Here is a 12,361-nt window from a genome sequence, read left to right as displayed (position 1 = left end):
CACGTGCGAACTGTGCCTCATGGGCAAGATGACTAAGACTCTGTTCTCCGGAACAATGAAGCATGAAAGTGACTTGTTGGAAATCATACATACCAATGTGTGCGGTCCGATGAGTGTGGAGGCGCGCGGCGGATATCGTTATTTTCTCACCTTCATTGACGATTTGAGTAGGTATGGATATATCTACTTGACGAAGCACAAGTCTGAAACATTTGAGAAGTGCAAGCAATTTGAGAGTGAAGTTGAAAATCATCGTAACAAGAAGATCAAGTTCCTACGTTCTACTCATGGGGGTGAGTATCTGAGTTTCGAGTTTGGTGCTCACTTAAGACAATGTGCAATTGTTTCACAGTTGACACCGCCTGGAACACCACAGCGTAATGGTGTGTTCGAACGTCATAATCGTACTTTGTTAGAAATGGTGCGATCTATGATGTCTCTTACGATTTGTCGTTATCATTTTGGGGTTATGCATTAAAGACAGTTGCATTCACTTTAAATAGGGCACCATCAAAATCCTTTGAGACGACACCATACGAGTTGTGGTATGGCAAAACACCAAAGTTGTCGTTACTTAAAGTTTGGGGATGTGATGCTTATGTCAAAAAGCTTCAGCCTAAAAAATTGGAACCCAAAGCGGAAAAGCGTGTCTTCATAGGTTAGCCAAAGGAGACAGTTGGGTACACCTTCTATCTCAAATCCAAGGGCAAAGTGTTTGTTGCTAAGAACGGAGCTTTTCTTGAGAAGGAGTTTCTCTCGAAAGAATTGAGTGGGAGGAAGATAGAACTTGATGAGGTTGTCGAGCCTCTAATCCCTCTAGAAGGTGGCGCAGGGCAATGGGAAACCCTTGTCGAAGCGACGCCGGTTGAGGAGGAAGTTGATGATGATGATCATGAAACTTCGGATCAAGTTCCTATCGGACCTCGCACGTCGACAAGATCACGTACTACTGTTGAGTGGTACGGTAATCCTGTCTTATCAATCTGTCTTATCAATCATGTTGTTAGAGAACAATGAACCTGCGAATTATGAAGAAACAATGGTGGGCCCAGATTCCAACAAATGGCTGGAGGCCATGAAATCTGAGATAGGATCTATGTATGAAAACAAAGTGTGTACTTTGGAAGTATTACCTGAAGGCCGCAAGGCTATTCAGAACAAATGGATCTTTAAGAAGAAGACGGACGCAGACGGTAATGTAACCGTTTATAAAGCTCGACTTGTGGCAAAGGGTTTTTCACAAGTTCAAGGAGTTGACTACGATGAGACGTTCTCACCGGTAGCGATGCTTAAGTTCGTCTGAATCATGTTAGCAATAGCTGCATTTTTCGATTATGAAATCTGGCAGATGGATGTCAAAACGGCGTTCCTTAACGGTTTTCTTAAGGAAGAGTTGTATATGATGCAACCCGAAGGTTTTGTCGATCCAAAGAATGCTAACAAAGTATGCAAGCTCCAGCGATCCATTTATGGACTGGTGCAAGCATCTCGGAGTTGGAATAAACGCTTTGATGAGGTGATCAAAGCATTTGGCTTTATACAAGTGGTTGGGGAATCTTGTATTTACAAGAAAGTGAGTGGGAGCTCTATGGCGTTTCTAATATTATATGTGGATGACATATTGCTGATTGGAAACAACGTTGAGTTTTTGGAGAGCGTAAAGGATTACTTGAATACAAGTTTCTCTATGAAGGACCTAGGAGAAGCTGCTTACATTCTAGGCATTAAGATCTATAGGGATAGATCGAGACGCCTGATAGGACTTTCACAAAGCACATACCTTGATAAAGTTTTGAAGAAGTTCAAAATGCAACAGTCCAAGAAGGGGTTCTTACCAGTGTTACAAGGTATAAAATTGAGTAAGATTCGGTGCCCAGCAACTGCGGAAGATAGAGAACAAATGAGTTCTGTCCCCTATGCTTCAGCCATAGGTTCTATCATGTATGCAATGTTATGCACTAGACTGGACGTCAGCTTGGCCATAAGTATGGCAGGCAGGTTTCAAAGTAATCCAGGAGTGGATCACTGGACGGCGGTCAAGAATATTCTGAAGTACCTAAAAATGACTAAGGAAATGTTTCTCGTTTATGGAGGTGACGAAGAGCTCGTCGTAAAAGGTTACGTCGACGCAAGTTTTGACACTGATCCGGATGACTCTAAGTCTCAAACCGGATACGTATTTATTCTTAACGGGGGTGAAGTAAGCTGGTGTAGTTCCAAGCAAAGTGTCGTAGCAGATTCTACATGTGAAGCGGAGTACATGGCTGCCTCGGAGGCAGCTAAGGAGGGTGCCTGGATGAAGCAGCTCATGACGGATCTTGGAGTTGTGCCGAGCGCACTAAATCCAATAACTCTGTTCTGTGACAACACTTGTGCCATTGCTTTAGCAAAGGAACCAAGGTTTCACAAGAAGACCAGGCACATCAAACGACGCTTCAACCTCATCCGCGACTACGTCAAAGGAGAGAACGTCAATATTTGAAAAGTGCACACGGATCTGAATGTAGCAGACCCGCTGACTAAACCTCTTCCACGGGCAAAACATGATCAACACCAGAACTGTATGGGTGTTAGATTTATTACAATGTAAATGGCATGGCGATGTGAGGACTAGATTATTGACTCTAGAGCAAGTGGGACACTGTTGGAAATATGCCCTAGAGGCAATGATAAATAGTTATTATTATATTTCCCGTTTCAAGATAATTGTTTATTATCCATACTATAATTGTATTGAATGAAAACATAGATACATGTGTGGATACATAGACAAAACAATGTCCCTAGCAAGCCTCGGTTTTCTGACTATATGCAAGTATTGTCACTTGATAACTAGAACACATCATTAGGAGAATCATGTGATGAACTAGACCCAAACTATGAACTTAGCATGTGATTGTGTCATTTTATTGCTATTGTTTTCTGCGTGTCAAGTATTTATTCCTATGACCATGAGATCATATAACTTGCTGGCACCGGAGGAATACCTTGTGTGTATCAAATGTCGCAACCTAACTCGGTGACTATAAAGGTGCTCTACGGGTATCTTCAAAGGTGTCCGTTGAGTTAGTATGGATCAAGACTGGGATTTGTCACTCCGTATGACGGAGAGGTATCTCTGGGCCCACTCGGTAATACAACATCACACACAAGCCTTGCAAGCAATGTGACTAAGTGTAAGTCACGGCATCTTGTATTACAGAACGAGTAAAGAGACTTGCCGGTAACGAGATTGAAATAGGTATGCGGATACCGACGATCAAATCTCGGGCAAGTAACATACCGAAGGACAAAGGGAATGACATACGGGATTATATGAATCCTTGGCACTGAGGTTCAACCGATAAGATCTTCGGAGAATATGTAAGATCCAATATGGGCATCCAGGTCCCGCTATTGGATATTTACCAAGGAGTGTCTCGGGTCATGTCTACATAGTTCTCGAACCCGCAGGGTCTGCACACTTAAGGTTCGATGATATTTTAGTATAGTTGAGTTATATGTGTGGTTACTGAATGTTGTTCGGAGTCCCAGATGAGATCACGGATGTCACAAGGGTTTCCGGAATGGTCCCGAAACGAAGATTGATATATAGGATGGTTTCATTTGGTTACCGGAAAGTTTCGGGCAATTCCAATAGTGTACCAAAAGTGACGAATGGGTTCCGGGTGTTCACCGGGAGGGGCCCACCCACCCGGGAGTGAGCCCGGTAGCCTTAGGGTGGCGCACCAGCTCTTAGTGGGCTGGTGGAGTCAGCCCAAGAAGGCTATGGCGCCATAAGTAAAAAAACCAAAGGAAAGAAAAAAAAAGGAAAGAGGGATGTGGGAAGGAAGAGGAGGACTCCTCCTTCCCAAACCGAATTGGAGGAGGAGTCCTCCTCCCCCTTCGGCCGGCGCACCCTTGGGTCCCTTGTGCCCCAAGGCTAGCCCCTCCTCTCCTCCTATATATATTGGTGGTTTTAGGTTTTTGAAGACACAATTTTGCCACGTGCAACTCAAACCTATTCCACATAGTTTTGCCTCTAGATCGGATTTCTGCGGAGCTCGGATGGAGCCGTGCAGGAGTAGATCATCACCACCACCGGAGCGTTGTCACGCTGCCGGAGAACTCATCTACTTCTCCGTCTTGCTTCCTGGATCAAGAAGGCCGAGATCGTCATCGAGTTGTACGTGTGCTGAACGCGGAGGTGCCGTCCGCTCGACGCTAGATCGGAACGGATCGTGGGACGACGGTGATTTTAACCACGAAGCTGTACCACTACATCAACCGCGTTTCTTAACGCTTTCCGCTTAGCGATCTACAAGGGGTACATAGATCTAACCTCCTATCTTAGATGGACATCACCATGATAGGTCTTCGTGTGCGTAGGAAATTTTTTGTTTCCCATGCAACATTCCCCAACAAGTTCCCATCGCCACCCCCGCGGCCTCCTCGAAACCCGACAGTTGCCTCCGCGAAACCCTAGCCTCCTCCTCGAGCTCGCCGGTCGCCGCAGCCATGGGTCTGTGGAACTACGGCCGCAAGGGCACCCACGACCGCGAGGCTGGCTCCTCGTGGGGACGCTGCCGTGGCTCCGTGAAGGAGGAGGCCGCCTCGCCACCGCGCCAGGCCACGACTCCCTTCACCATCGCTCCCAGGCCGGCCGGCCATCGCGACCAGCAGTACCTCAGCGTTGAGGTCTGCCGGCGCTACTGGGAGACGAGGACACCGGTCCCATGGAGCAATGTCCACTTCCCCAACGCGTGGCATCTCTCCGCCGACCGCGTTCCCATCCCTCCGGTGTCGACGAGCGGCCGTGCGCGCCGCGAGGAGATCGAGCGCCGTCGCCTCTGCCTCCCCGACGACCTCTACTATGACCCAAGGTACGCCGCCGACAGCACCCTCTGGGACACATGGCTCAGGGACGAGCACGACGTGCGGCGTGCCTCGTACGTCGCCTGGACGGTCGCGGGGCCGCGGGGGGCACGGGAGGTGCGCCAACGTACACGGGTGCGCGACCTCACGCCCACGTCGTCGCCTTCGCCGTCTCCGTCACCACCTCCACCTCCTCACATGACGGAGGAGGAGGAGGAGGCCCGACTCATGCAGCGCGTCATGGAGGACTCCATGACGACGCATGATGAGCGCCAATGGCCGGTCCTGGACCGCGCCATGGCCCTCTCTGCGGCCGGCGACGTCGCCATCCCCGAGCCGATGGAGGAGGAGGAGGTGGTCGCATTCTCTCCGGAGCTGGTGGGCGCGTCGTGGGGCTGGTCGTGCACCGCGCCGGAGATGGCGCAGGCAGTGGGGGCCGTGAACTGGTGCCCCACGCCGCCGCGGTCACCGGAGCGGTAGGCCTCGCCACGGGAGGAGGTGCTGCAGGCCAGCTTCCAGCACGCCCCCGCGCACCAGGGACCGCCGGCCCACCTCTGGACGCCGCCGTCCTACGTCGACCTCGTCAGCGACGGTGACGACGACGACACCGACGGACAGTGAAGACAGCGACGGCCACGGCAGCAACGGGCTACTCTGTTTATGTTAATTATGTCAAAAACTGGGCCGTTTTGTGACCGTGAAAACTGGACCTTTATTAATGTTAATTTTATTATGTTTTAAGCTTTTAAACTGAGTTTATTTATTTTTAGTTGAGTTTTTCTCTTTTTTTAAATCAAGTACAACACGGACATGATTTGAGATGCGGCCACGCGATGGACGCACGCACGACCCAACGGACAGAGATGGACATGAACGAATTCATTGTCGTTCCAAACGGACAAATTCGATCAAACCGGAGGTCCGTTTATGATGGTAGGGTGGAGTTGGCCTAAACAGTGCGCCCGTTTGGTGGACGGGTTGGAGTTGCTCTTGTTGCGCTTGGGCGAAGACGAAACGCAGAAGAAGACTTGCCCACGGAACGACCCCCCGGGATGAAGAGCGAGCGTATCCCGTGCCGTCGCCCATCCCCAGAAGGGCAACGCCCACCTCAACATCCGATCGTCCTGTCAGTCCCGGGCACATCCGCACGCCGCCGCACATGCGGCGCAGAGCCGCAGCGCAACGCCAACGCGTGACGGCCATTACTCCGAAATGGAACCACCCATCCCTTCCCTTCGCTTCCCTCCCTCCCTGCGGCGCAGCGCAGCAGACCCAGAGCGGCAGGCAGGCACCGGAGCGGTGGGAGGGGAGTGGACGAGCGGTGGGGGAAAGTCATTGATTGATCCGGCCTGCCCGTTTCAAATCGGGCAACCCCGGCCGCTGCCACCGCTCTGCCGCGCCGGGCCCCCCCTCCCCCGCCTCCTCCCACCTTCGCAAGTGCTACGGCCTACCGCCACCCAGTAGCCAAAAACGCGCCCATCCCATCGCGGCCCCCCCGCGCGGACGTGGACGCGTCAGTCCGTACGTGTACACGGGGAGGAGCGTGGCCGTGGCTGTGGCTGTGGCTGTGGCTGCGGCTGCGTTGCGTCCCTGTCGAAGCGAGCCGAGGGAGGGCCTCGTTCTGTCCCATTGCGAACGGCTTTTCCGTACCGCGCCGTGCCGAGGGCTCGTGCCTCGTGGGACGCGCCTGCGCCACCCCCACGTCCCGGCCACCGTCACGCTCCGCTACTCCCGCCTGTGGTGCTGGTGCTGGTGCTGGTACCACTACGTGCTGCGTACGTGACGGGTCGACGAGGACGCCCGCCGTGCGCGCAATCAATGTGGCCCGTGGCTCCGTGCCGTGCGTGCTGGTACGCACGCGATCGATGACAATTGATCGCCCTGCGGCGGCAGCCTTTCCGTCAAGCCCGAAGACGCGACACTGTTGCGACGAACGACAGAAAGAGAGCAAATGGCCTTCGGAGAACCCCCATCAGGACTACTCCTACCACAGCACAGTACCAAGCGTTTGAATCAAGTCGATAACCATCGTTCCAGCACATTGTTACGGGCTCTTGTGCTGCCCTGGCTGGTGGGTCGTGGCCGTGGCCGAGCTACCCGACCCCCATACCGGCCGGCTGGACCCACGGCACATCACCGGCACGGACAACACAAGTCACAAGCCCAGCCGCAGCCGCACAGTCGTCCTCTCCTCGCGCCCTCTCTGATCTTCTTTCTCTCTCATTAAACCCCACCCCCGCCTGCGGCCGCACACACACACACTCTCTCTCTAAACCCCACGCGCCCTGCTCCCTTTGCTATTATTGCCCGCGCAGCGCTCGCTATATGGAGAGACTCCTCGCCTCCGCCTTCATTTCCACCACCTGCTCCTGCTCCTGCTCCTCCCCAGCCACAGCCTCTTCCTCCTGCGCTGCTGCTCAGCCTCCGCACCCTCTCGCATCCATCACCGCCGCCCAGTACGCAACCAGCACCCCCTCTTTCGCCGCGCCTCCTGCCGCTAGCTGCTGCTGCTGCTGCTCCTCCGGCGGCGACGCCTAATGCGCTAGGCAGGCCCTCTTCGTTCGCCCGGGTGCGCGAGACAGGGAGAGAAGGGACATGGGGGAGGGCGCGGTGGTGGTGCTGGAGCCGCCCAAGCCCAGGTCGCCGCCGAGGTACCCGGACATGTGCGGCCGCCGGCGCCTGCAGCTGGAGGTGCAGATCCTTGACCGCGAGCTCACGTTCCTCAAGGTCAGTCAGTCACGGCTGCGCTTCGCTGAATCTCTCTCTCTCTCTCTGACCACCGCCCGCCTCGGCCGCCGAGCCACTCACTGCTCCATTGCTCCTCCCTCTACCTTCCTTTGACTTTGCTGCTCATCCCATTTTTAAAACAAGATCCGATTTGCCCCTCCCTCCCTCGCTCGCTCGCTCGCTCGCTCATCTAGCAGCACCACTACTACTACTGCTGCTGCTTCGTCGACGAGCAGTGGTTGCCGGTGCCAAGTGCGACGACCGCGACACGTCCTTGTTTATTTTTCTACCCCCTATAAGTACGGTTAGGCTGCTCAATGCAGCAGTGGTACATTACTAATCTACCACCACAGTACCACTGCTTCTGCATCCAAGGTAGGAGTATTTAAAAAAAAATCTCGGTGGTTCGGCCGTGGGGATTCGAGCCAACACGAACCGCGAAGGGCGGCGCAGACAATCCGGGGCCGGACAAGGCGTTTGCCCTCTTTGGGTGTGCCATGGATGTACCTTTGTCGTGTTTGGTCCGGTTCCTTGCGGGAAAAGAAGGGATGGGCAGTGACCAGTGATGATGGGTGGCCCTGTCAGTCAGCCAGCCAGTCAGTCAGTCCCGGCGCGTGTGTGCGTGGAAGCGCTGTCGTGTCGCCGTTCTTGCTGAGGGGAAGGCAGCTGGGCAAGGACACGGCATGGCCCGTGGCCAGGCATTATTCCCGCCGAGGGCTCGTGCGTGCGTGCGATGCTGCCGTTGATGGGCTGCCATCCAGCCTCCTCTCGAGGCTTTCTACGTGCTTGCAGATTCTGTGTTTCTCCGTGTGCCCTCCTTCTTTTGTGAACTCGAACCAACACATGGTGCTATGCTTTCTGTGTGCTTGCGGGTTCTGTGTTTCCCCGTGTACTCTCCTTCTTTTTGTGAACGAACCAACACATGGTGCTCTGCTTTCAAGGAGCAGATTTCCGAAGGTGCTCAGGTGACGGGCTGACTTCTTCTTTATGCCCTTTTGTGCTAGCAGTTGCTTTAGAATCACATGCTAACTTTGTTTAAAGCAGGAGCTAGTCCCGTCAAGTCCAGTCCACACCATTATTGCTGCTTTTATCCTCCTTTTCCATTTTTTTGGTAATTGCTGCTTTTAAGCATCCATTTGCTACTAGTACTACTGTACAAAAGACAATCTTAATTTTGTCAGTTTATCGCTTGTTCTATATTCTTGAATTATCTAGAAAACATCTGAGGTCCTGCATAATATAAGCAGCACCAATTCTCTCGTAATTTACCAATTTCATTCGTATCAAATGGAGAAAGATCTACATACATACAGTGGGTTAATTTGACATGAACCCCTGTTTCGCAGGACGAGCTACATTTACTTGAAGGGGCTCAACCAGTCTCACGTTCTGCTTGCTTGAAAGAGTATGTATACACCATCACCCTCCCTGCATTGCAAACTCCTAGTAGTATTCCACTTGAAGTTTGTACCAGCTAATTAGGTCTGGGATGTAAATTTTGTTCATCCATTACTGTACTGTACTACCATGTCTGGAACTGCCTGTTTCTGTTTTCTTTGTTCATCAACTCCTTTGCATTTTTCACCTCGGCCATGCAAAGTTGTTGCCATATGTATGGATTAGTATGTAAGTAGGACCTTTTTCATACATGATATTGCTCTTGAAGTTGAAATAGCTGAAATGGGTACCTAAATGCTTGAGTGAACTCAAACAGAATTCTCTTTCAAAGCATTGGACTAGTCTAATTAATTTTCTTTGTTCATGGCTAGAGCTGTCCCTTAATTTCTTATACATGTCGCCAATATCCTCGCACGATACTTTTGCTAATATCCTGCACGATACTTTTCAGGGTAAATGAGTTTGTTGGTACAAAACAAGATCCACTGATACCAATGTAAGGCCCTCTATACTTAAAACATCCTGTTTCCTTTAAGCATGTGTAGTGTGTTTTTGATTAAACCATTTTTTGCAGTAACAAAAGGAAGCATCGGTCCTGCCGTCTTTATTGGTGGATCAGGTATCTCTTCTCCCCTATATTGCTTTCAGGCATTTAGTGGCAAGAGTACGCAGGTTCTGATAATAATTCATGCTGGGTCACAGAATGTGTCTCAGAGAAAATGACATAGCATGATACTCCCTCCGTTCCTAAATATAAGTCTTTTAAGATATTTTACTAGGAGTCTACATACAAAGTAAAATGAGTGAATCTACACTCTAAAGTATGTCTATATACATCCGTATGTAGTTCATTAATAAAACCTTTTTAAAGACTTATATTTAGGAACGGAGGGAGTAGTTATTTGCCCAAAGCTTGTGTTCAGATGGCATGATAGTTATTTGCCCAAAGCTTGTGCTCCAGTAGTTTATACAAACATTTTCCACTTAATGATGGATTTTATGTAAATCTTAAGTGAAAATTTTCTTTCAAGGAAAGAGGTGTATTTTTCATGTCGTCGCTGTAAGGGTGCAATTTTCAACTGTTAACCAGTGCAATATTCATCTGTTAACCGATTCCATCCTTCTGGTAGCAGTACTGAAAAGAAAAACCCACCGCCTTGTGCCGTTGAACTTCTGGCAGCAGCAGAGGAACTAAACTGGGGGAAATGTTATTTTCCTGCAGATCAAAACTGTGCGTATGTGCTTCATGGCTGTGCTGCTCCTGCCAATGCCTACCAACCTGCAAAAGACCAAGCTGCTTGGACTGTTCATGCTGCGAGCCAAACTGCTCGTGCTGCAGCCCGAACTGCTGCAGCTGCTTCAAGATCCCTTCGTGCTGCAAACCGAGCTGCGGCTGCTTCGGGTGCTGCAGCTGCAGCAAACCACAGTGCTGCAGCGGCGGCTGTAACCCTTGCGGCGAGTGCAAGCCGGAGTGTGGCTCTTGTTCCGCCGGTGGCTGCTGCGGCGACTGCAAGCCAAGCTGCAGCTGCTGCGGCGAGCAGTGCCAGTGCTGCTCCTGCCCTCGATGCACGGGGGGCTGCTTCAAGCTCCCGAAATGCTCGTGCGCGCAGTGCTTCAACTGCCAGTCGTCGTGCTGCAAGGGGCAGCCGTCGTGCTTCAGGTGCCAGTCGTCGTGCTGCGACAAGGGCGGCTGCTGCAGCAGCGGGTCGTGCCTGAGCTGCCCGAAGCCGTCGTGCCCGGAGTGCTCCTGCGGGTGCGTGTGGTCGTGCAAAAACTGTACAGACGGATGCCGATGCGCCCGGTGCTGTGCTAGCGGGTGCCTGTGTTGAAGTAGACCCGCCCCCTTCCACTCTGCTTTTTTTTTTTTAGCTTCTTTCTCTCTGCTATTTTGGTAGCTGTCTTTTGTCTTGCTGCTTAAGCCTTTGTTTGGGCCTGTTCGGGCTTTTGGCGTATGGTGGGTGTTTCTCACATGTAAAAAAATAACTTGACCTCCGGATCACAAGGCAGAATGAAGTAGTTCTAGTATCAGTAGCCAAGTTATATATATTGGTGATGCACATTGTCAACCATTTTACACGTTTTCTTATTCGGGATATGAATCAAGTTATTTTCTGCACTCATGACCTCTTTCAATTAAGGTGGCGTTTGGTTCACGAGTGAGGTTGGCTTGGCTGAGGATATACCTAACTACCTCGTTCTTGTGTTTCGTTGTAAGCAAATAGATGATTACGGATAGCCATTTTTTTTTGTTAGAATGATGGGGGATGCAGCCGACGGTCACCTTGTTTCGTTGTAAGCAAATAGATGGTTACGGATAGCCATTTTTTTTGGTTAGAAGGATGGGGGATGCACGTGACGGTCACCTCGCACGCGCATTTGCCCCTGCCGCCCGCAAGGCCCAGGACGGCCAGCACCACCGCATCCCGCCGGTGGCGTGCGCCCACCGGAGCCGAGCGCGAAGCCCCAACCCACCACCAACGCAAGCAAGCCGCCGCTCCTCCACCGCAGGGACGAGGCAGAGGAGGCCGCCCCAGCGCCGCCGCACCGCAGATGTGGCCAGACGACCAGATCCACCACGGAGGGCCCTCCGCTGAGCGCGCATCGTCGTCCAGGGCGGCCTCCGCACAGGTTAGGAGAGAGAACCCCACCGCCGTTGGCTGCTGCACGACGGAGAAGCCCGACGACGACGAGAGGGGTTGAGTGTGAGAAGAAAATAGAACTTTTCGTTGCCTTGGGAGGCCACCGAGCGTGGGTGGCTGCCACCATCCGCGAGACTTTGACGGATGGGCTCAACCACGTTTTCAGAACATATTCTGAGAATCTTGGTTGCCCATATCACTAACCATCTCTCAACCAAACGCTCGGCAACTACCCGAAAAGTGGCTATCCCTAGCCACCCGAGGAATAATCACTGAACCAAACGCCACCTAAAAATATTTCTAGCAGATCCCGTAAACCGGATCATTATGTATAATAACTGTCGATTTGCGGGATGCATCCTGTAAACCTGATTCAGATCCTTCAAATTCAGCCGTCTTGATTTTTTTTTCTGAGATCTTGTATCTGTGAGCTCATTTCCTCTATATGTATGGGATTTCGCCCGGCGAAAAGGATTCCCTTTTCTTTGGCGGCGTCGCAGGAGGGAAATTTCCATCCCAACCGCTTTTCTCAAAGCCGGCACAATGGCTTCCCAAGCTGGATTCCGATAAAATCTCGTCGCTGCCGCCCGCAAGCTCCCGCGCATCACCATCATCGCCTGCAAGTTGTTGTTGCTGTTGACATCGCTAGCTGCGTTGCGAGCGAGCTAGCCTGTTGTTTTCTACTTGTCACATCCGTCCCCATGGTCCTCGTCTTGCTCCACGGCAGCACCGTCACCGACAAG

General features: G+C 51.7%; 1 protein-coding gene across 2 annotated transcripts; it reads left to right on the top strand.

Annotated features, from left to right (window-relative positions):
• Positions 1 to 7,165: 7,165 nt before the first annotated feature.
• LOC123397033 (keratin-associated protein 5-2-like) lies at positions 7,166 to 11,023 on the top strand. 2 transcript variants are annotated; one of them, XM_045091745.1, is made up of 5 exons: positions 7,166 to 7,581; positions 8,928 to 8,986; positions 9,431 to 9,475; positions 9,554 to 9,598; positions 10,202 to 11,023. In XM_045091745.1, the coding sequence occupies exons 1-5, from the start codon at positions 7,450 to 7,452 to the stop codon at positions 10,806 to 10,808; spliced, it is 888 nt and encodes a 295-aa protein (XP_044947680.1). In that variant the 5' UTR covers positions 7,166 to 7,449; the 3' UTR covers positions 10,809 to 11,023. The 2 variants fall into 2 exon arrangements, with proteins under 2 accessions (XP_044947680.1, XP_044947681.1); XM_045091746.1 differs by lacking the exon at positions 7,166 to 7,581 and adding an exon at positions 8,362 to 8,546.
• Positions 11,024 to 12,361: the final 1,338 nt, after the last annotated feature.

This window comes from Hordeum vulgare, chromosome 5H, assembly GCF_904849725.1.
Source record: "Hordeum vulgare subsp. vulgare chromosome 5H, MorexV3_pseudomolecules_assembly, whole genome shotgun sequence".
NCBI lineage: Eukaryota > Viridiplantae > Streptophyta > Magnoliopsida > Poales > Poaceae > Hordeum > Hordeum vulgare.
Note: the sequence above shows the minus strand (reverse complement) of the source record. Positions and strands in the feature narration are given on the sequence as shown.

What these genes read in the sequence shown, in the direction of transcription:
- LOC123397033 (XM_045091745.1), top strand. Translation starts at nt 7,450, where the DNA reads ATGGGGGAGGGCGCGGTGGTGGTGCTGGAGCCGCCCAAGCCCAGGTCG. An exon ending in GCGAGCTCACGTTCCTCAAG is followed by an intron (nt 7,582 to 8,927) that starts GTCAGTCAGTCA and finishes CCTGTTTCGCAG; the next exon opens with GACGAGCTACATTTACTTGA. An exon ending in CAAGATCCACTGATACCAAT is followed by an intron (nt 9,476 to 9,553) that starts GTAAGGCCCTCT and finishes CATTTTTTGCAG; the next exon opens with TAACAAAAGGAAGCATCGGT.